Source organism: Dryobates pubescens, chromosome 34, assembly GCF_014839835.1.
Source record: "Dryobates pubescens isolate bDryPub1 chromosome 34, bDryPub1.pri, whole genome shotgun sequence".
NCBI lineage: Eukaryota > Metazoa > Chordata > Aves > Piciformes > Picidae > Dryobates > Dryobates pubescens.
The window spans coordinates 335,789-355,793 of NC_071645.1; the positions used below are offsets into that span (position 1 = coordinate 335,789).

The 20,005-nt window shown below is 55.8% G+C and overlaps 1 protein-coding gene across 3 annotated transcripts in view; it reads right to left on the reverse strand.

Annotated features, from left to right (window-relative positions):
- ZBTB16 (zinc finger and BTB domain containing 16) overlaps positions 1-20,005 on the reverse strand; it is a 55,619-nt gene that overhangs the window by 7,867 nt on the left and 27,747 nt on the right. For all 3 annotated transcript variants that reach the window (XM_054176172.1, XM_054176173.1, XM_009908302.2), the window contains 2 exons: positions 18,600-18,697; positions 9,671-9,757 (listed from right to left, as the gene is read on the reverse strand). In XM_054176172.1, coding sequence (XP_054032147.1) covers positions 9,671-9,757; positions 18,600-18,697 — 185 coding nt within the window. The remainder of the gene's footprint in view (positions 1-9,670; positions 9,758-18,599; positions 18,698-20,005) is intronic.

A 20,005-nucleotide genomic window follows, 5' to 3' on the forward strand; every position in this document is an offset into this window, starting at 1 on the left:
GGGCAGAGAGGCGGCAGCAGCGCTGGCAAGGGGTGCATTGCCTGGAGTATCCACCCTGGCGCATCCATCCCCACTCATGACTCCATCACCCAGGTGGCAGCACCTGCCCCACTGCTGCCCATCTCCACCACCCCTGGATTTGGCATGGGATGCCCACGGCAGAGGGTTCAGGATGACCCCCTCGTTGCCTGGCAGCAGATGCCCTGGATGCACAGAAGCCCAGGGCCTGAGTAGGCGGCACTCACCTTGCTTGGACAACACATGTAAGGGCAGGACTGAGCCAGGAGATCTGCTGGGCCTTAAGCACATAGTTATGTGCTGGGCTCAGCCTCGTACAGAGGCCTCCCTCGGGCTGCTGTGCACATCCCACTGGCACCAAGCTGAAGAGGAAGATGGGTGAAAGACAGGAGTAGCAGGCGCTGGCACAATCCCAGGGATGCTGGACCATGGCACCAGCACTGTGGTTGCGTTTTGCCCCAGCAACGTGTGCTGCTCGGGGTGAGAAGATTAACCCAGTTCCAGAGTCTGTTTTGGGGATTATTATGGAATGGTTTTGGTGGCAGCACCAAAGCAAACCCACCAGGAGGGGTGAAGGAGACCTCACCTGAAGGCTGCTGTTGGGATGTATGACCCCTGCACAGGCATGTGTGGACACTCAGGTTTTAGGTGGTCACTCTGTCAGGATGGCAGGGCCAGCCCCAAGGAGCCCCAGGCTGCTCCAGGGTGGTACCAGAGGTGCTACTGAGGGGTGACAGTGGCACCCCTTACTGCACCAGCTGCTCAGCCTGAGCCCAACACCCCTACAACCTTCATGGTTAAGTAGAGAGAGCGGAGAACAACCCTGAGATGATAAATACACAAGATGTGCCAGAGTCACCAAATCACGCTGGCTTCACAGGCTGCCTCCAGACTCCACAGCTCGGCTTCCACACTAATTAACATCTTTATGGAAGGCAGCTCCTCCCAAGGGGGCATTTGTTTGATTATTATTATTATTTACTTGGAGATGAAGCAGCTTTCTTCCCAACTTTAACTGACTACGGGAAATTAATTCTCAAAGAGCAGTAGGTGTTGCCTGCTCCTCTGTGGCTGGTTTCCTTTTGGGGTGCAACAGGAGGGGCAGGGCACGGCCCCTCCCTGGCACTGCCAACCACCTTGGTACCCACTTGCCTTTCACCAGCACCTGGAAGAGCTCCAGCGTTTCTGAGCAGATGCACCAACCACACTGACCTTGCAAGTGGAGGGGATTCAAAACCTCCCAGACCTAAATACTTTGATTTTGGCTCCTGTGGCAATGCACAGGGCTGCTTCCTGCCACCATGACCCTGCTCTCCCCATCATCTGGCAAGGTGGAATGAAGCATGTGGAGCATGCTTGATGTATGGGTGCCCAGCCCCAAGCCATGGCTCTGGCACGAGCAGCCTGTGCCCACTGTGGCTGATTTATTCTGGGAGCCATCTGGGCCTGGGGGACAACGCGGCCCTTGCATCCTGGTGACCTGGAGCATTAGTCACATCCTCCCAGCTCAACCACTCCATCTCCCTTTGAGCGCAGTAGGATGGGAGCATCCCCTTCTCGCCTGCCTTCTGGGGAGCCCTTTGCTCCCCACAGTCCTATCAGCAGCACCTCGCTCCTTTCTCCTCTGCCCACACCACCACCACCAGCTCCTCTTCACTGCGCTTTTCTGCAGCTGCAGAGGGATGAGCACCGCGGAGGGAGGGCGACCAGGGAGGGAAGGAGAGCAGGGAGGAAGCAGCCCCGCGACCATCAGCGGCGGCGTTCCGGCAACAGGCACACAACTCATCCGCCCGGCGGTGCGCAGGGTGTAAAAGCGCCGAAACATTTTAATTTTAAATTCTTATCATCGAATTTACTGCTTTTCCCTCGCAATGATTTGTGTTGCTTTTTAATTTTTACAGTCTCTACAGCAGCCAGATGCCACCGCCTAGGGCCAAAATAATAAAACCCTGCCGCAGTCGCGAGTTACAGAACAAAAAGGAGCGGCGCGGCTGACAGAAGTTAATATCTCAATTTAACAGTGCTGCTCCGCTAATGATCCTTTGATATGTGTTTATTTAGAAAGGTCTGATCTTGACCTTGAAAGCAAACTAAACCGCAAAGTCTTTATGAGAGCAGAGAAAGACTTTATTTATAGACTGGCTTTGCGTCAATCACGGCGGCAGCTGGACCTGCGCTGGTGAGGCGCTGCCAGGCAGCCTGCGGGTCCAAGAGGGGCGTGGATCCATGGGGGGTGTATTCTGGGGGAGGGGGGGAGGGTGGCTGATGAGGAGGCCCACGGCATGCCCCCCATCTCCAAGGTGGGTGCTGAACCCACACAGAGATCTGCCAGCAAACTGAGGGATGCAGAGGGCTCCCTGCCTAGAGGGATGCTCCCAGGGGATGGTGTTGATCTGGGTGGCCCTGTCGCCAGCACACGGGACAAGCTGTTCCTGAGCATCTCCTGCATAAGCCCTTCTCCCCAGCACAGGGGAAGAGCCAGCTCCACCTGCTGCAGCATCCTGCTGCACCCTGCCTTTCCCAGGCATGCTCCCCAGGTTTGGCAGGAAGGGGCACACTTGGCATCACCAATTTCTCCTGAAGTTACTGAGCACCACGCAAACCTTGCCTTTGGAAAGGAAAACCTGGGGAAGTTCTGGGGGCTGATCCCATTAAGCTGCATTTCCATCTCCCAGCTGCAGGAGGTCAGAGCCTCCCAAGCTCCTAACACTCTGTGAGCCTGGGAACGTGCTGCCAAGGCTTCACACCTACAGCACCAGAGGTCTGAGCCTCACCCTGCTCCTCTGGCCCAAACAGTTGTTTGCAGCTGCTCACAACACCTCAAGCCTCCTGCCTGAAGCCACAGAGATGCCTTCCTGCGTGACCCTGTTTGTATTTGGGATCTCTGTGCAGCATCTGCCCTTAATGCCACTTTTCCCTGAGCCTGTCCTGGTGCTCTCCATCCTGGAGAGCCCTGGGTCCATCCCCACCATTCCTAAGGCAGCTGCACCTTACCAATCCATCTCTGCCCTTCCAACGACAAGGGGTACAGTTACCCTGGGGTAACTGGAGGCAAATTGTGGCATCACTCCTGGCCACCACTTCAGAAAGGAAGCTGTCAGCTACTCACTGACTTGTTGCCACTATGCCAGCTTCCCAGATTTCCTCTTCCCACTTGGAATTTGGAGTGAAACCAGCTGAAAAAATAATTTGACTTTCTGTCACAAGCTCCTAGCCTACTTTGTCCATCACTTTCTGAGCCACAGCTGAACCAACGTGTTACAAACTGCTCCAACCTCAAAGAGCTTCAGTGAGGAGATGAAACCTTCACCCAGCCTCTCCAGTGCACTGAGAGCCACCTCCTGAGCCTTTCTGGCCAAAGATTCTCCACCACAAGTGTTTACCAACTGGCACATCACAGTGGGCACGCACTTTTCCCTGCCAGGAGGGGTTTAGGGAACCACAGACCACGTCTATGGTCAGTGGCATTTTCCACTGCCCTGCTTGTCTATGGGGCCGCAGCATCCCACACCACAGGAGACCACTACCACCACCACCCTGACCGATGAAACAACCCTTTTGGTGGCGTGGGCAGCTGCCCCTGGCCGAGCATGGCCAGTGGAGCCACCGTCTGCTGTGAGGCACAAAGCCAGGCTTTGCAGCATTTGCTGATTATTCCTGCACCCCCATCATTAAAAAAGGGAGAAAAGATGAAAAGGCAGAGCCGGGGGACGCGGCGCAGTACCAGGGGCAGCTGCTCCCCCGGTCCTGGGGGTGTTTTTGTAGAGCGGGGAGATGCAAGTCCCGGGGGACAAAAGTAACTGCTAAGGTAAGTTAAACCTTGTCGAGATGAACTTTCCTGCTACTTTTAATTAAAAGTTCTTTGGAATTAAAAAGGACACTATTCAGGAAAGGCTGAAAAAAAAAATTCATTGACACCAGCCCGCCCCCCTCCCCTTTTTCCCAAGGAAAAGAAAAAGCTGTTTTTGTGTGTCTGCTCACCCAGCCCGCACTGTACAAAAGGAAGCGGATTTGCAGCAAGACACATGAGATGACCCCCTGACCCCGAGCCGCTGAAAAGTCCTCAATGGCATAAATACCAGATAATCAATCACATACCAGGAGGGCCGGTCCCCCTGCCCTCGCCCCCGCCGCCGGGTTTATGAGAGATGCACTGTAAACGGACACCGGCTCCTGACGGGAGGCCCCTCTCGGCATTCCTGTGCCGGACCAGGAGACCCCGGCCGCCTCTCGCCCGCGTTTCATCCCTGCTTACACAGCCCCGCGCATCCTGAAGCTCGCCCAAGTGTGCCACGGCCGGCAGCGCTTCCCTTCCTGCCCCGGAGCAGAACGAGGCGTGAGGGGTACGAGCGCTGCCTCTGTGCTCCGAGCGGGGGCCAAGCATCCTCCAAGCCACCACCGGCATGGCCAGTGCCGAGGCCAGGGAGGAGCTGGCCCCGTCCACAGAAAGCTTTGCTGTTTGGGGCTGTTTGCTGGAGTCCCACAGCCTTAGGCAGGGGGTCCAGCAGCGACTGTACCAGGCTGGTTCTCCTTACTGGTCATCCCGAATGCGAGCAGAGGAAGGCTGCCACGTCCCCCCTGCGCTCCGGGGGCACAATGGATGTTAAAGCTTTCAAGGGAGGCAAGGGAAAAAAATTGCTGAGATCCTGCACTGGTTTGGTTAAATGGGAGCCACTCGGCAACTAAATTTGATAATGCTTTTGTCCAGGGGTCAGAGGTTAAATATGTTCACACTAATCCCCTTCATCTAGAATTAAAGGACAAGAAAGATCTCTCCGTAGCTTAGCAAGAAGGCTTTTCTCATCATGCTTTAAATAGTATTTGCACAGGAAAATTAAGGGCTGCCCATTGGCCGCTGCCCGCGGCCGGCAGCTCCGCCACGTTGCCATCTCCCAGCTGGCCCTGGGTGAGTCCTGCCGCTCGCACGAGGCCTGGCCATGCTGTGCCTCCCCCAGCACAGCCCACCTGGGCCTGGGGGTTTTGGCTGTGAAAGTGGAAGAAGCTGCCCTGCTTTGGGAGGCAGCAACATTCCCGGTTTCAGGAATGTGCGCTGGGACTCAGATTTCAAGCACTGTCACAGGACATTACTATCAGACAAAGGGGCTCTGTGCTGCACCCCCAGGACCTGCTGCCCGGGACCCTGCTGAAGCTGGGGCTGGTGGCATGCAGCGCCAGGGGATGGTGCTGCCGACCCTGACGGCAAGCTCCTAAGCAGCTCCTGCTTCCCTCCACTGCTCCCATTCTCAGTTCCTTCTGCAAACAAATGTGGCCACCTGAGTGCTGAGAGCCCTTGAGGCTCTGCAGTTTGGCTGGGTGGGTTGGGAGGGCTCCACTTCACCCCTCCCTAGCTCATCATCTTCGCTGCTGCTGCAGCCTACAACTGGAGCGAGCGAGTCCCCTCCCTGTCCAGCACCACTTTTCTCCATCACAAGGCACCGCTGCCTCCTCTCCAAGAGCTGTGACCCTTGTATCCAAAGCCCACCTCAGCCCCATGCCTGCAGATGCTAGCTGAAGTGCTGGGGAATGGCAGCACATGGAAGAGTGCACAGGGCTCTCACAGAAACTTCCAACTTCAAGATCCACTGCCACAGACTATCACTCCTGGCTCCCTCCCTGAGCCGGGACCGAGGCAGCAAGGCCAGCACAGGAGGGTGCTTACCTCTGAGCGCAGTTCATCCTGCAGTGCATTATCTCTGGCTATGGAAAAATGTGTTCCAGTGGAATTTCCCCCAGAAGCCTCATTGAGCTGCTCTGAAAACCCTCAGGAGCCCCATGAAATGGTAATAGAAAGCCAGGGGCAGCCCAGGAAGAACTGGGGCTGGGTTCGGTAGGAAGTGTGCCAGCTGCTCACGCCCAGGCACCGCTCACACTTGGCCATGGGAGAGGATGCAGTGAGACAGCTCCTGAATTGCATCTCTGGAGCCCAAGTTGCTGCTGCTGGACCTGGGACATTGCAGGTGGCTGCTGGTGGCAAGTGCCACCAGCAAGCCAACTTAGGGCAGTCAGCAGAGCTCAGGGAGTGTCCTGATGGAGACCTGGTTTGACCACAGCTCGTGGCACCATGCTGAGCACAAGGCAAACAGAATCTATGGCTCCTGTCACAAAACTTCTTCCCCTTGCTCACAAACCTTTGTTTCCAAACCAGCAGCCCATACCTACAGCAGCACGGGTGGGTTTTAGCTAGGGACCATTCTGAGGCAGAAAGAGACAAGCAAAAGCACAGAGAGAAGACAAATAGAGAATTAATTGGACCGAACATCAATTTGCCAAGAACAGAGAGGACGTCTGCCTGTGTGAAAGCACAGCTCCAGCACAGTGCCCCCTCCACATCCTCCAGGCTCCCACGTGTGCCCCCAGCAAACCCCAGCCAGGAAGCGGCTGCTGGGATGCTGTTCTGCAGAAAAATGCCAACTGCTCTGGCATTTAAGACAAAACAATTTTTAAAAGCCCAAAGCCCACGCTGTGTACCTCAGTGTGCATTTCCAGCAGGAGAAGAGATTTTGTTTTGGGGGAAGAAATGGTTGAAATGGCTGAGCTTCCCCAGCTGCTACTGAGCAGCATTTTCCATGGGACTGCCACCACCACCACCACCTCCTCTCTGGGTTCTCACTCTCGTGCCCTGGGTTTCTCTCCCTTTGTACCTCCACTCGTACGGCACGACTGTTTTGAATCTCTAAAATAATGTGACAAGTTAATGATGGCACAATTATCTAAATGCTTAACAGACATCTTATCTAAGTGAATCGGATTGAGATTCCATCCCGCTGACAATAAACATCAATGGCAGAGCAGAAAGTGATAGGCAAATTATCGCCAACCCTGCAATTTCAATGCTATTAAATTTGGAGGAATAACAGCCCTGAGGCCTGTAAACTCTGAATAAAATAGACCCTTGTGTTTGGCCAACTATTAAATCAAAACGCTACCAACATCCTGGCAACCAAAGAAAAAGGAGCAGGGGGAGAAACAGAGCAGGGGAAGATTTATGGCTTTTCAATTTTCGGCTGCACGTTGCATTTATTAACTCTGTTCTGCTGCTCCTGCCCTGGTGCCGGCATCACCGTCCCAGGATGTGAGTGAAGCGGGCAGGGGATGCGGGCAGGGGAGGCTGCAGGCCCCTGTGAAGCCTCGGCAGTGCAGCTGGGGCCATGCTGGCCCCACAAATCACACAGCCAACGACGTGCCGAAGCAAACCCACTCTATATTAGGCGTGGAGCATGCCCACGTGGAAGTGGGTCAGGAGTAAATCCATGCTGGCCTGCTGACAGGCACTGGGCTCTTGGGTGTTAATTGCCTTGGCACACGGGGAGAACTTGAGACAAGTCACCTCTGATATTTTAAGAGTTGGTGGTGAGCCTGGAGCCTGTTAGCACCAACCCCGTCTCTCTGAGCCCTCCGAGCCCTGTCGGCGCAGGCTGGGGGTGCTCAGCCTGTTCCCTCGGTGCATTTTGTTTTATCCTCCAGATTTTAGGAGCAGGGTAAGGAATTTTCCACGCTCTGCTCCCTGGTGTGGCACCAAGCTCGTGCTGCTGCACAATGAGCCAAAACAGTTGCTGCTTTTCCTATTGTCATGGGCTGGGGGCCAGGGACAGCAATCGCCCGGAGAGGGCGTCCCAGTCCGAGTCAGGGGCCAGGCACAGCTCTGGGCTTGCAAGCACAAAGTATTTTTTCTCTCTTTGTTATGATTTTTCACCTCCCCTCAGAAGGCAGGGTGTGGGCCTTCTGCTGCCAGAGCTGGGCTGTATTTGGTGCAGCACAGCTACACCAGCCTGGTGTCATACCCTGTGCTACACCCAAAGGAGCAGGGCGGGCGACAGGGAAAAAACAAGCAAGATGAAGGGGGTCCCAGATCCTGCCCAACCCCTGAGAAGCCCCCCTATATGGGGCAATGAGACCCTGAGAGCTCCTCTCTTGGCCACCCATTATAGAAAAGTCTGCTGCTGTGGGTCAAGCTGTGGCTGTTCACAGGCAGCTCCCTCACCTTCCCTAAACACTGGGTTTCTGAGCAAAGTGGGAATGTTTGGCCAGCCTGTAGCAGACCAAACCCTGCCTATGTTTCGAGGTCATCCTTGAAGGATCCCCTCCATGTCCCTACCAAAAAGGGAGATTTTGTCACTGTCTTCTGCCAACTACCCTACTGCAAAGGGCAAAAGGAGGACACCCAAAAAAGAAGTTGCTCTGGGCGATGCTGTTATTGGGAATGGGGCTGTTTATAGCGAGGCAGAGGCAGGCTGTGGGAAGTGCCAGGGCAGGGTGCCCTGTGTGCCACCTGACGAGAGGAAACGATTCATTTTGGCTTCCCCTCTGTGCTGTGTAACTGAGCCACCTCTGTTTACAGTGGGAGGCAGTGATGACAAACCTGCCCCCCCCCGGTCACTGCGTCCCTGTGCTCCACTCCCCTGCCGCCCTTTGAGCTTTGGTGGGGTCCAGCCCCAGGTTTCAGCAGCCACAGGGGCTTTAATCCCTGCAGGGGTGTCCAGGTTGATAGCAAACCCATGTAACTGCATCCGTGGGGTGTTTTGGGGTGCATCACTCAATAGTGCTTGACAGCACCCACTCCTGATGCCACCCCAGGGGTTGTGGGGTCCTGGGTATTAAGGAGAGCTAGGCTCTCACCAGCTGCCCCAGGATGCTCAACAGGGAAACACCAGGGAAAAGAGGAACTCACCACTGTTTGCTCAGCCACCTTTAACCATTAACTCTCTGCCCAGCTTGGGTCACCCAGTCCCAAGCAGAGTGAGTTCCTTCTCTTTGCTAGCTGCCCCACTACAAGCCCTTTGCTCCTCCTCACAACCCACAACACAATGGGCTTCAAAAGGTGCCCTGAGCCCTGCAGTCTGGCCCCAGCCGCACGACACTGCCTACAGAGGGCAATTGCTTCATGATTTATGAACTGGTGCTGGGCCAGCTCAGCTCCCAGATCGGGTGACAGCCACAGCTATTCCTGCCTGGTGACGCAGCACTTTGCATTGCCACTAAGTCCTCAAAACCAGGCTCTCTGTGTCAGCCCGGTGCCCATACACTGCTTTGCCACCTCGGAGCACAAGCCTGCCCTGTGGCAAAACCTCCCTGGTTGAGGTGGCCTTTTCAGGGCACATGAACAGACCCTTGTGCTCCCCAGCAGTGGCCATGCTTTGGGGCTGGGAGTGGGAGAGCAGAAAGGCAGCAGAAGCCAACTGCTTTGCTCACAGAGGGAACGAACCCCTTCACAGTTGCTGTGCCATCATCTCCTGTGAGCGGCTGTTAACACTGAGCAACAACCACAATGGAGCTGGGTGACCTGGTAAGCGATGCTCAGATGCTGGGTTTAACCACAGAGACAGGTTGTGCTCCTCCTTCAACCAACAGCACCCTTAGCAGCTCAGCAAAACCAGACCAAAACAAGACAGCAGCAAATGTCCCAACCCAAAAGCCATTTGGGGAGGTCTGCAAACACCACAGACGGATTTCAGAAGAGGCACAAAACCATCTCCAGTTTAGAGCTCAGCAGAACACGCAGCCAGCTTACGGTCAGAGTAAACGCAAGAAAGGGAGCCAGGCAGGTCAGAAATGGGAAGCACAGAGGGCTAAGCTCTCCATCAGACAAAGTTTATGAAGGCATCTGAATGTCAAACCTAGGCCTAGGCAGGGAGGGGAAGGGGAGGCCACATACCGGTGTGTGTCTGCCGGTGCGTCTCCAGCGCATCCTCCTTCGAGAACTGAGCACCGCACTGATCGCAGACCAGGGCCTTGGCGCCCGCTGGGGAGAGAAAGGGGAGAGGAGGGTTAGCTGGGGACATCCACCCAAAACTGCGTGGGGGATGGCGCTGCTGCCACTACTGTTGTTCAAATCAGAGGACCGGCACAGTCGGGGGGGTCCCTATTTTATCTGCCCCCACAAAAAGTAGCAACTTGCTTAACCCTGCAGTCCTGACCCCTGCACACAGCAGCGCAGTGCACAATAAGGAGCTGTTCGGAGAAAGAAATTAAATATTTGGGGTTTTTTTCTTTTCTTTCTAAAAAATCATTAAACATCAATGAGTTTCATTAGCCTTGTAACCAAGCTAATTGGAATTGGTTTCCTGCCCCTTCCCATCGCAGCTGCCGTCGCCGGTACCCGAGGACGCGATTGAGCGAGGAGCTCAGAGGTGTCTTCGACTATCGGAGAGAAACGTGGCACGGGGGGCAGCTTGCAGCAAATCACTCTCCACCTGTGCTGCTGGTTGGGCGAGGAGAAAAACAGGATGCCCAGCAGCAGATAAGTAACTTCCAGATAAAACCAGATAAAAGCAGATTAGCGATACACGCCACGTCTGAAGCAGCGCTGCTGGGACAAAGCCATGGACCCAGTTCTTAGATTTCGAGGTTTGATTCATCTGCCCTGAAGAGTGGAGCTGTGACAGAGCAGCTCCAGGGTGGGGGCATCGCTGTGCAGCCAACCTGCCGCCCGCTTCCAAGGGTCCAGGCAGTGTCCCGCAACACCTTCCTGCCCCCCCAAACCTCTCGCCCCGTCAACACACGTTGATTTGGAGCGATGTGCACAGAAAAGGTGACAGGGAGAGAGGGAAGTATCACAAGATGCATTAGAAAGAGAATTCCTTCGCCTTTAAATCGTCTGGGTAACGGCTGGCTCGCAGGCAGAAATATTTGGCAGCGGCGAAATTAAAAGTGATAAATTTTCTCACCAAGCGTTGATCGATAATAGAGGTCTCATCTGTTAATCAATACGACAGTCTGCCTGTTTACTGTGCATATGTTGTTCTCTGCCGCCCTCGCCACGATGGCAACTTTGCATTCAAAACAAGCCGTGTGTGCACAGGCCACATGGCCGCTGCCACAGGGACAGGCACCAAAACCCAGGGCTCCGGGGTGATGTGAGGAAGGGGTGAGGTGGCTGCCCCAGGACGTGCATCCAGTGTGCATCTAGGATGCTGCTGGGGACACTGAGCAGCCCATGGGTGCGGCCAGCCATCCCTCTCTTCACCTTAGCAGGAGGAGGAGCATGGGGTACAGGGTGCCCAGTGCAGGAAGCAGCTGCTGGAGCACTGACAGGCTGGGGATCAGAGGGGCAGCAGTGTGGGCTGCCCTACACTTGGCTGGGTTCGGCACGCCGGCCAGCATGGGTGATGTGCAGCCGGCAGTTGCCAAGGCAATGGCTCTCCATTGCCACTTGAAGCTCTCGGAGCCCCACTGCTGCCAAGTGTGATCCATGAGGACACACAACCTGCCACAGCAACAGGTCCCCCCTGGCACAGCAGCCACCGGTGCTGGCCCCACACTGGTGGTGCCGGGGGCATGCTGTGCTCAGGAAGGTTGCTGCATCCATGAGCTGGGATCGTGCCAGATGCGTTGCTTGCTTAATCTCCCCCATTTCTGTGTGGGGTGAACAGTGAGGATGTGTAATTGTGCCCCGAGCCCCCCGAAAGCCAAGTGCAGGCACGACTGGGGCCAGAGGAGCAGCAGGAATCTGGGGTCCACGGCCAGGAGGGCGAAGGCGGCCGGCATCTGGCCGGGGGGCGGATGGGGGTGGGGGGCAGCAAAAATTCCTGGCGAGGCAAAAATAAACAGGGCGAGCGTCGGGAGGAGCCGGGCGCTGGCTTACATAAGGCAGCACAGCGTGTACCAAAACAGCGGCCCCAAAAAAAGCCGAAGCTGTCAGAACAATGAGTACAGACGAGGGGCATTTTACAGCAGGCGCTGCCGTACAGTTTTATTTACAGTACCTCTTATCAGCGCGGGAACAGCATGCCGCCTGCCAATTTCCAAAGGCCAGGACTGCGTGTTCTTTCCCTCAAGTAGATGTGTACTCCAGGCAGGGGAATTTTTTTTCTGGGTGTTCTTTTTTTTTTCCCCCCCTTCTCATCAGCAAAACAAAAACTGATACGGAGCCAGGATTCCTGTAATGTACACATGCTCACGGGGAGGAGGGGGGGAGGAGGAGGAGGAGGAGGGAGGCGATTGAATATGTAAATAGTTCAAGGTTAATTTTACTATGTGAGTCACCAGGAAAAATGTCATCCAACATCTGAGCTTATTATAACAGGGCTCAGGAAAAAAACCACCAGGGCTCAGTGTTTGTTGTTAAAGGGAGCAGGACACATTTGCAAGCAGCACATCCAGAGCCTGCGTCAGGGCTCGCTTTGCTCCTGCTCGCAGCTTTAACGCCCAGAGAAGCAGGTCCCATCCACCCTAAGCCATTCGGTGGTGGTTCTGTGATTACCCTCCCCAGACATACACACCAGGAGCCCGGGGAGGGTATTTTTAGCCAGTGCCTCCTATCACCTACAGCATGCACGGCTCTCAGGGTGATCTGCCCGGCGGGACTCTGCGTGCTGCCAAGGATCGGCTGCACTTCGGTGCAAGCCACGCAGTTGGCACCATCTCCCTGCTGTACGTGTATATCCGTGCAGGCAAATTTATAGCTCCTGCCTAATAAAGGGCCCTCAGTGAGGGGCCGGTGCCAAGGGGTGAGGAGATGCCATTTTTTCTGTCCTGTGCTATCTGCACAGTCATCGCTGCCCTATGTCCCCCTCGGCAAGGTCAGTGCTGCCCAGGGACCGCGGCGCCCCTGGAGTGAAGCCATAAGGAAGGGAAGGACTGAGACAGTTTAATGTCCACTGAAAAAAAGGCAAAGGAAGGGCCCAGCACTGGGCAGTGCTGTCAGGGTTTAAAGAAGCTCTAAGAAATGGGATGCCCAGAAGGGTCACAGCAAGGATCCCCATGTGAGCATCCCCTGTGCACCTCCTGAGCATCCCTCACCTCAGGCAGGCACAGCAGGAGCTGCCAGCTCCCCCCTCTCAAGCAAGGCTTAGCCCAGTGGCTCTGAAGACAGAACTCTGCAGCTTCAGTTGCTGTCACCCCAACGGTCCCTCCTGACACCATTCACTTTAATTACTTTATTGGGCATGAGAAGCAGTCTCTCCAGTTCTAGCACTTTGAGTGGTAGGAAGCAGTAAAATGTCCCAATCCAGCTCCTCTGCCTGCCCACGCTGCTACCCAGCCCTAACTGGGGGGATGCAGCCCTTTGAATGGTCTGGTTTCTCACCCTGCTCCCTGTGGAGGAGGGGGCAGAAGCAGCAGATGCCTCTTGCCCCTCCTCAGATCCATCCACCAGGAACTAAACCACCATTTCCTGTGCCCACATCCCCATCTGCCAGATAAGCCCTGCGGGGCTGGGGGCCGAGAGAGAGGGGCTCCCAAAACACAAACTGTATCCTGGGAGAAAAGAAGAGAAAAGGAAAGGGGGGAGCTGTGAGCATCCTCTGAAGAAGGATGAGGATGGATAAAGGGGGAGAAAGATGGGAAAGGAGCAATTGCTTATGGACCCATGGAGAGGAGGGTGGTGGGTGAGGACAGGTTGGTGGCAGCAACACCCTGGCCCTAAGGTTGTGTTATGGCAGCCCCCACTGGCCTGGTGCCACATCGATTCCCCTCCCTCCCCTGGCACAGGGGATTAATAAAAATTTGGGATTATACGTTATTAACAGGCTGCAATTGGTGAGAAGGGGGAAAAAAATATGGATTTAAAAGAACATTTTACCCAGTAAATTTATGCACTGTCGTCACTTTACTACCTAATTAATTCAGTAATTTCAAAAACAATTTTATTTATATTCCATTTACCACATCAAAAGTGCAAAGAGGAGGGAAAAAAAAGCACACCAAACCACAGTGATGCTAAAATAATACCTCAAGGCATCTATTTTTAATCAGAAAAAAAAAAACCCCAAAACATTAAAAAAGGAGAGAAGGAGGGGAAAAAAAAGCCCCAAAGGCAGCGGAGCCGTCCCCGCGTTCTATACAATCTCTGCCGGGCAGACCACCAGCTCGGGAGCGCGAGGCAGCCCGGCCCCGCGCCGCTGCCTCCCTGGCTGCCGAAAACAGAGCTTGTCAAAAAAAACCAACAAATCCATAATGGCCCGAGGCTCCTCTCCAATCTATTTTCTGCTCAGCTGGTTTTAAATGAAGTTATTATGAGTCATTAAAACACCCGCAAGCCTGTGGAAGTCAGCCAATTACAATTTTAAATTTAGCCTGTTCTCTACCCCATTCTCTTGTTTTCTTCTTCTGCCCACATCAAGCTGCTGCTGGATTTTTATTATTGCTGTTATTATTATTATTGTTGTTGTTGTTATTATTATTATTTCCCTTCTCCCCTGTTTCCCCCAAATGGAGGAGACAGTTGTGAAAATCTCTGCACTGAAAAACTACAGCAGAGAAGTCAGGAAGGGCCAAATCGAGAGGGGGCCGTGGCACAGACTGGGGCTGGAGAGGCTTTGCCTGAGCATCTCCCCCAGTGCCAGCAAACAGCAGCCATAGAGGAGAAGGAAAAAGCCAGCAGAGGTTCCAGGCTGGAGAGGAACTCGAAAGCCCAGCACTAGACTAAGCCTGCAGGCAGGACCAGCCCAGTCCATGTCACCACTTCGTCATCACCCCTGCCTTTCTCACCTCACCATCATCCATCTCCTTCCTCTCACCAGCACCACCTGCCTTCCTCCCTCTCTTCATCATCCTCTACCTTCCTCCCTTTGCCATCACCCCTATCCTCCTGGCTGAGCACCATGGCATCACTGCAGTGCACCGGGGCCATGGGCAGCTCTTGCAGGCAGGATGCTGCAAGAGCATCCAACAGGATGCCTTGGAGAGCCCTGGGAAAGCACCTGGGGCTTAGGGTGGGTGAAGGGGAGCCATCGGCGGCATCATTGCCCAGCCTTTGCCAGTTGGTCTGTGGCTGTCCACGCTGCGTGGCACGGTGCAGAGCAGGGGGGATTTTCATATCACAAAATGAAACAAATCCAGATTGTTGTAGCTCAGGAACAAAACCAGACAGGTCCTTACATGATGCCTCCTTCCCCTGCACCCCAGCAGCCTGTGCTCGGTGGGGACCAAGCGGCAGGGCCCAGCGCAGCCCCGGCAGCCCCGCGCAGCGAGCGAGCACGGCGCACACTGCACAGCCCATAAAACTCCAAACAGCCTCCAGACACTCCTGCAATCGTCCTCCATCAAAACACTTTGTCTTGCATACAGAAATGCGGCGGGGCGCGCGCGGAATACCAAATCAGGCCGTGGAGGGGCGGGGAGGCAGCTCCCTGGCAACCGGGGGGGCTCTGCTGCCGCGCGACAGGAAACAAAATCTGTCAGGGCTGTTGGGCAAATGATAAACATTAGCAGTGTCACAGCACAGAGACAGCAGCACAGCCACAGAGATGCCTGGCGAGCGCACGGGGGGCGAGGGCCAAGCATGGAGGGGTCTCACCCCATTTAACCTGCACCCTGCCCCAGAGTGGGGTTCTCCAGCCCCACGGCCTCAGTGGAACTTTGAGAAGCTTCCCCCCTCTGGCAAGAGCCAGGGGAAAAGGGTTGGTGACGGTGGGCATGGATGTTCAGCAGGGACAGTAAGGATGCACATCAGGTGGGTTCAGTAAGGCATGGGGGGTCTTGGGACCTCACTCTGCACCCCATCTTCAGCACCACAGGGTGGCTGAAGGAGGAGAGCGGGTAGAGGTGGCAGTAAGGGCAAAATAAATAAATATTTTTCATCAGGTAAGGGCTGGAGGGGCAGAAGGAAGCAGCTGGCTCTGGCCCAGCAGCCAGGTCCAGGAACACAGCCAAAACAGGAGCTAAAAAGCAAACCATATTCTTCTGGTCTCAGCTCAGGCTCTCGAGGCAGAGAGGATGGGGAGGGGGGGAGGGGGGCAGAGAAATGTATTTTTCATCAGCCAGTGTATAATTTATAAACAGCATTAAACAGTTTTTGTTGTCTCTCTTCCTCTCCCCCGTGCGCGGCTTGGCCGGCAGTCAAGCCTGCATTAATTTCTGCTGTGGGTACAGTGTGTTCTTGGATGCACATCTGCGGATGATCATAAACGCGGGAACGCTGGCAGAACATCCAGACCTGCCGGCAGGCCGCTGACATCACCCGGGACCGGGCGCGGGATGCCGGCCAGACGGGGCGGGGGGGTGGCCTTCCCGGGGAGCTGCTGCCCTGAGTCCAGGCCGAGGGTTAGGGGCTGCAGCCGCTGTCACCCCCATCGCTAGTACATCGCCAGAGGAGGGGAGAGGGGGGATGCACACATCCCAAAGTACCACCCCCATGTGCACCCTGAATCCTGCTCCCCAGGCACCCTCTGCTCCCCCAACACAACCCAGTCCAGCACCTAACTGACCTGGGAGATTTTTCCAGCCCTGTTCTGATGGCACAAGGCAAAGTGATGATATTTGGGTGGGCAGGGAAGCTGCTGGCCCAGGAGCTGTAAGTACACTGCCTACAGGCATCTCTGTCCTGTTGACACGTGCCCCTGCTCATGGCCTGCTGAAGGACCACAGCAAATGTCTCCCCAGAAGAGGTTTGTACTGGATGGAGAGGTAAAGCAAGAGAGGGGACAGGCAGGAATCCCCTCCCCCTTCTCCTAGGGAATAAATCCAACTCAAAGCTGGTGATTTGGTAACCACCATACCAGGATCACCATACCAAGTGCCCGCAGAGCATCAGCTGCAGCCAGGATATCCATGGTACCGGTGGCAACACTGGGACCAGCCTCCCCAGGCAAACCAGTGCTGCTCACCAGCACTGCTCACCAGCTGTGCCACCAACAAGCCAGGTCTCCCAGCTCACTTTCCCTGGCAATTTGTTGTTCTGGGAGAGGAGCAGCTCTTCCCTATCATCTTCCCAGGCTCTGAGTGCACGTCCCTGTCTGCGCCGGGCAGCACGTAGGGCAGGGCTTTGCAGAGCATTAAGGGCTTTACGCTTAGGCTCTACACCGGTGCGCAAACATCTGTCTGGATGTTTACCTCGCACCTGCAAGGATGCTGAGATAACAACGCCGAGCCCTCGCCGCGTTTCGGGGACACTGCAACCACCCGGGGCCGGCCCCCAGCCTGTTCCTCAATTTAAATGCACCTTCCCCACCAGGTATCTCCCATAAACTCTCTGCCACGGCAGCCTCGGTTCAGTCCAGCATTTGGCATGCAAGGCTGCTGGAAAGGGGCCGCCGGGGGGGGTCACGATGCAGGTGCCACAGGGTGAATCCCCGGCTAAGCCCGTGCAACCTTCGGAGCACGCCGAAAACAAGCCCTGGCACTGCCGCTGCTCCGGCAGAGCCTCGCCGCATCCCGGGCTGGCGGAGGGGGGAGCCGAGGGGAGAGGTGCAAAGGTCTCCTGCTTTAATAAATAACAGCGCTGGAATCCGCGGCTGTTTGCGAGCGAGGGCAGAGTCCTCCCCGCCCCCCGCCGGATTTAGAAAAAAACCACAAACCCCAGCAGTGGATGCGGCGCGGAGGGGCCGGCGGAGCGCTGGCGGCGCGCACTGTACATACTGTACCCACGGCGCTGGCCGCCGGCCAGCCACGGGCCGCGGGCCAAAGCCACCGTAACAAACACGAGCCAGAGCCCGAGGGGGGGCCAGCATCCCGCGAACACACATCCAGCAACTCCAGCGTGGGGGCAGAACAGCGTACTGGGGAGCAGCATCTCGTGACACCAGCACCAGGGTGACAGCAGCATCCTGCACCCAGCATTGCAGTGGGATTAGCACCGGGAGGGGACCAGCATCCTGCACCCGGCACCAGTGGGGACCAGCAGCCTGCACCCCAGGGGTGGGGGGCACACCTCCATACTGAGGAGCAGTGTTTTGGGGCAAGCTCCAGTCAGTTGCTGCTGCCTCTGGGCACTCTGAGGAGCTGGTGACTGCCCCAAAAATCGGTGGGTTGGGGGTGGGGTTCGGGTCAGCCCCAGCACTCCCAGAACATGCCACCTGAAGGAGTGGGGGACAGGCAGCCCCGTTCTGCTTCCTTGGCTACGGGCAAGGCATGTCCCTTCCTCCTGCCCTTCAGTACAGATGAGGGGCAGCAGGGAAAAATGAAATAGGAGAATGGAGGGAAAAAAGGGTAACACCACCTAAACCTCCATGAGGTATAGCACAGCTCCCTTGCAGAGGTACCAGCGAGCACAGCTTTGGTCACAGTATCCAACACCCAGGGTGGTTTGCCTGCAAAGGGGTGGGAGGAGGACTCCCACATGTTTGAGCAAGGGCAGCTGATGGCCACCTGCATTTTTTTACATCACATCCCCAGCTGCATGAGGGGCTGCATGCCCAAGAGGAACATCAGCCCACATGGACTGGCTGGGCACAAGCCTTCACCCAGAGCAGCCTCCCCACCCATCCCTACCTATTTAATGAAGGGGCCTGCACCGTGGGAACCTGCTTGTTAGATCCAGCAGGCATGGAATGCCTCCTGTGTCCATGTGCCAGCAGACTGTACCAGGGCAGGCAGGGGCCGGAGCGGAGGCGACGCTCACGCCGTGAGCAGGACTGGATACCAGGCAGCTCCACGGTATGTGGTGCTCGTTATTTCCAGACACTCGGTCAGGAAAATATTTCCCCAATTAAAGAATTGAAAACAAACTCCAAAAAAGATAATTTAAACAAATCAAATTATGGGCGGCGAGAGCAAGCTTCCAGTGCAGGTCCTGGGAAGGGCACGGCCAGCTCCACACCCTCTCCTCTAGATGAGATGCTGTGGGTGGCTGCAGCATCTCGGGTGGGCCTGGTGAGCATCCCCCAGCCCAGCATCCCCCAGCCCAGCATCCCTCTCCAACCCACCTGAGTGAGCCAGTAAGTGCATTCGCAGCCGCAAGCTGTCCAGGAACCGCTTCCCGCACAGCTCACATCCGTAGGTCTTCATCCCGCTGTGCAGCTTCCTGGGGGAGAAGAGAGAGGGTGAGTCCTCCTGCGTGGGGCCGACCCTCCAGCCCAAACCACCACCTCCCAGTATTCCCATGGACCCACACATCACCCAAAACTAGCTCTGGGTTGAGTAACCCTTTGGGAAGGGCACAGGCAGCAGGTCCTGCAGAGTAACCCAGGATGAGATGACCTTCTCCTGTTCAATATTTGCCACCAGCACTGTAGTTGGAGACTTTATTAAACTGGATCAGTCTGGAGTTCATCACAGTAGGTGTGAGCAAAGCCCTTCCCTGTGCACCGAGTGCTTCTGGAAAAGGTGATGTACTCCACACAAAAAATAAACACCACCAAGCGAAGAGGCTGTTTGTGTGCTTTTCTAACCAAATCCCCATTCCCATCCATGCTCAGTGTGACACAAATCACAAGCAAAAGCTCTCAACCCCCAGCTTGCAAACAGGAAACTCTCTGCTCACCGTTTCCTGGCACTGCGAGGCGAAGCGAAGCTACGCCCGGCTGGCATTGCACAACCTCCCGGTGCCAGTGCCTCCCCCCACCACACACCAAGGGGCTGCATCCCCAGCAGCACAAGGGGCTGAGCCTCCCCCACCACACTGAGGGGTTGAACATCCTACACTGTGCCAAGTGGCTGAGCATCCCCTTGTGTCCCAGGGATCAGGGTGGGGCTCAGGTACTGGTCACAGCACCCTCCCCACTTTGCCATCACGGGCAGGGGCTTCTGGGCTTGCCCACAATGGCCAACCTCAGGTTACCTCCTTCTGTCTGTCATGAGGATGCTGCTGCTCTGTCTTCAGGTAGCAAATGACCCACAGATTGCAGCCACAAATGACCTTTAACAGAGAGTGTTTGCCCAGGCCTGGGCAGGGGTATTGTCCAGGTCTTCAAAAACCAACCAGCCACCCAACTTCCATCTTACTCTCCAACCACCCTTGCCACCCAAGGACAACCCTTCCCGGAGCCATTCCCATACTGTCCAGTCCCATGCTGCAGAGGAGCACTCCAAGCCCCACTCTCCCCAAACAAAGTGTGTATGGGGCCATGGTGCAGCACTCAAACTGCCTGGACGGGGACTCATCGCTTTGTTTCCCCAGGTCAGCTGTGGATGAGTGGATGCTTTTGTGAAGCAGCCAGGCTGGGGGCTTGACAGCAGCGCTGATGAAAAGCCCCCCAAGCCCCGAAGGCTTGCAGCCGAGCGTGCTGGCTGCTGCCCACAGCCCCACCTCGCCCTGCGCCAGCGGCTCACCCCGCGGCGGGGCAGGGCTGGCGGTGCCGGCAGCACGTGCGAGGTTTCAAAATCGGATGCT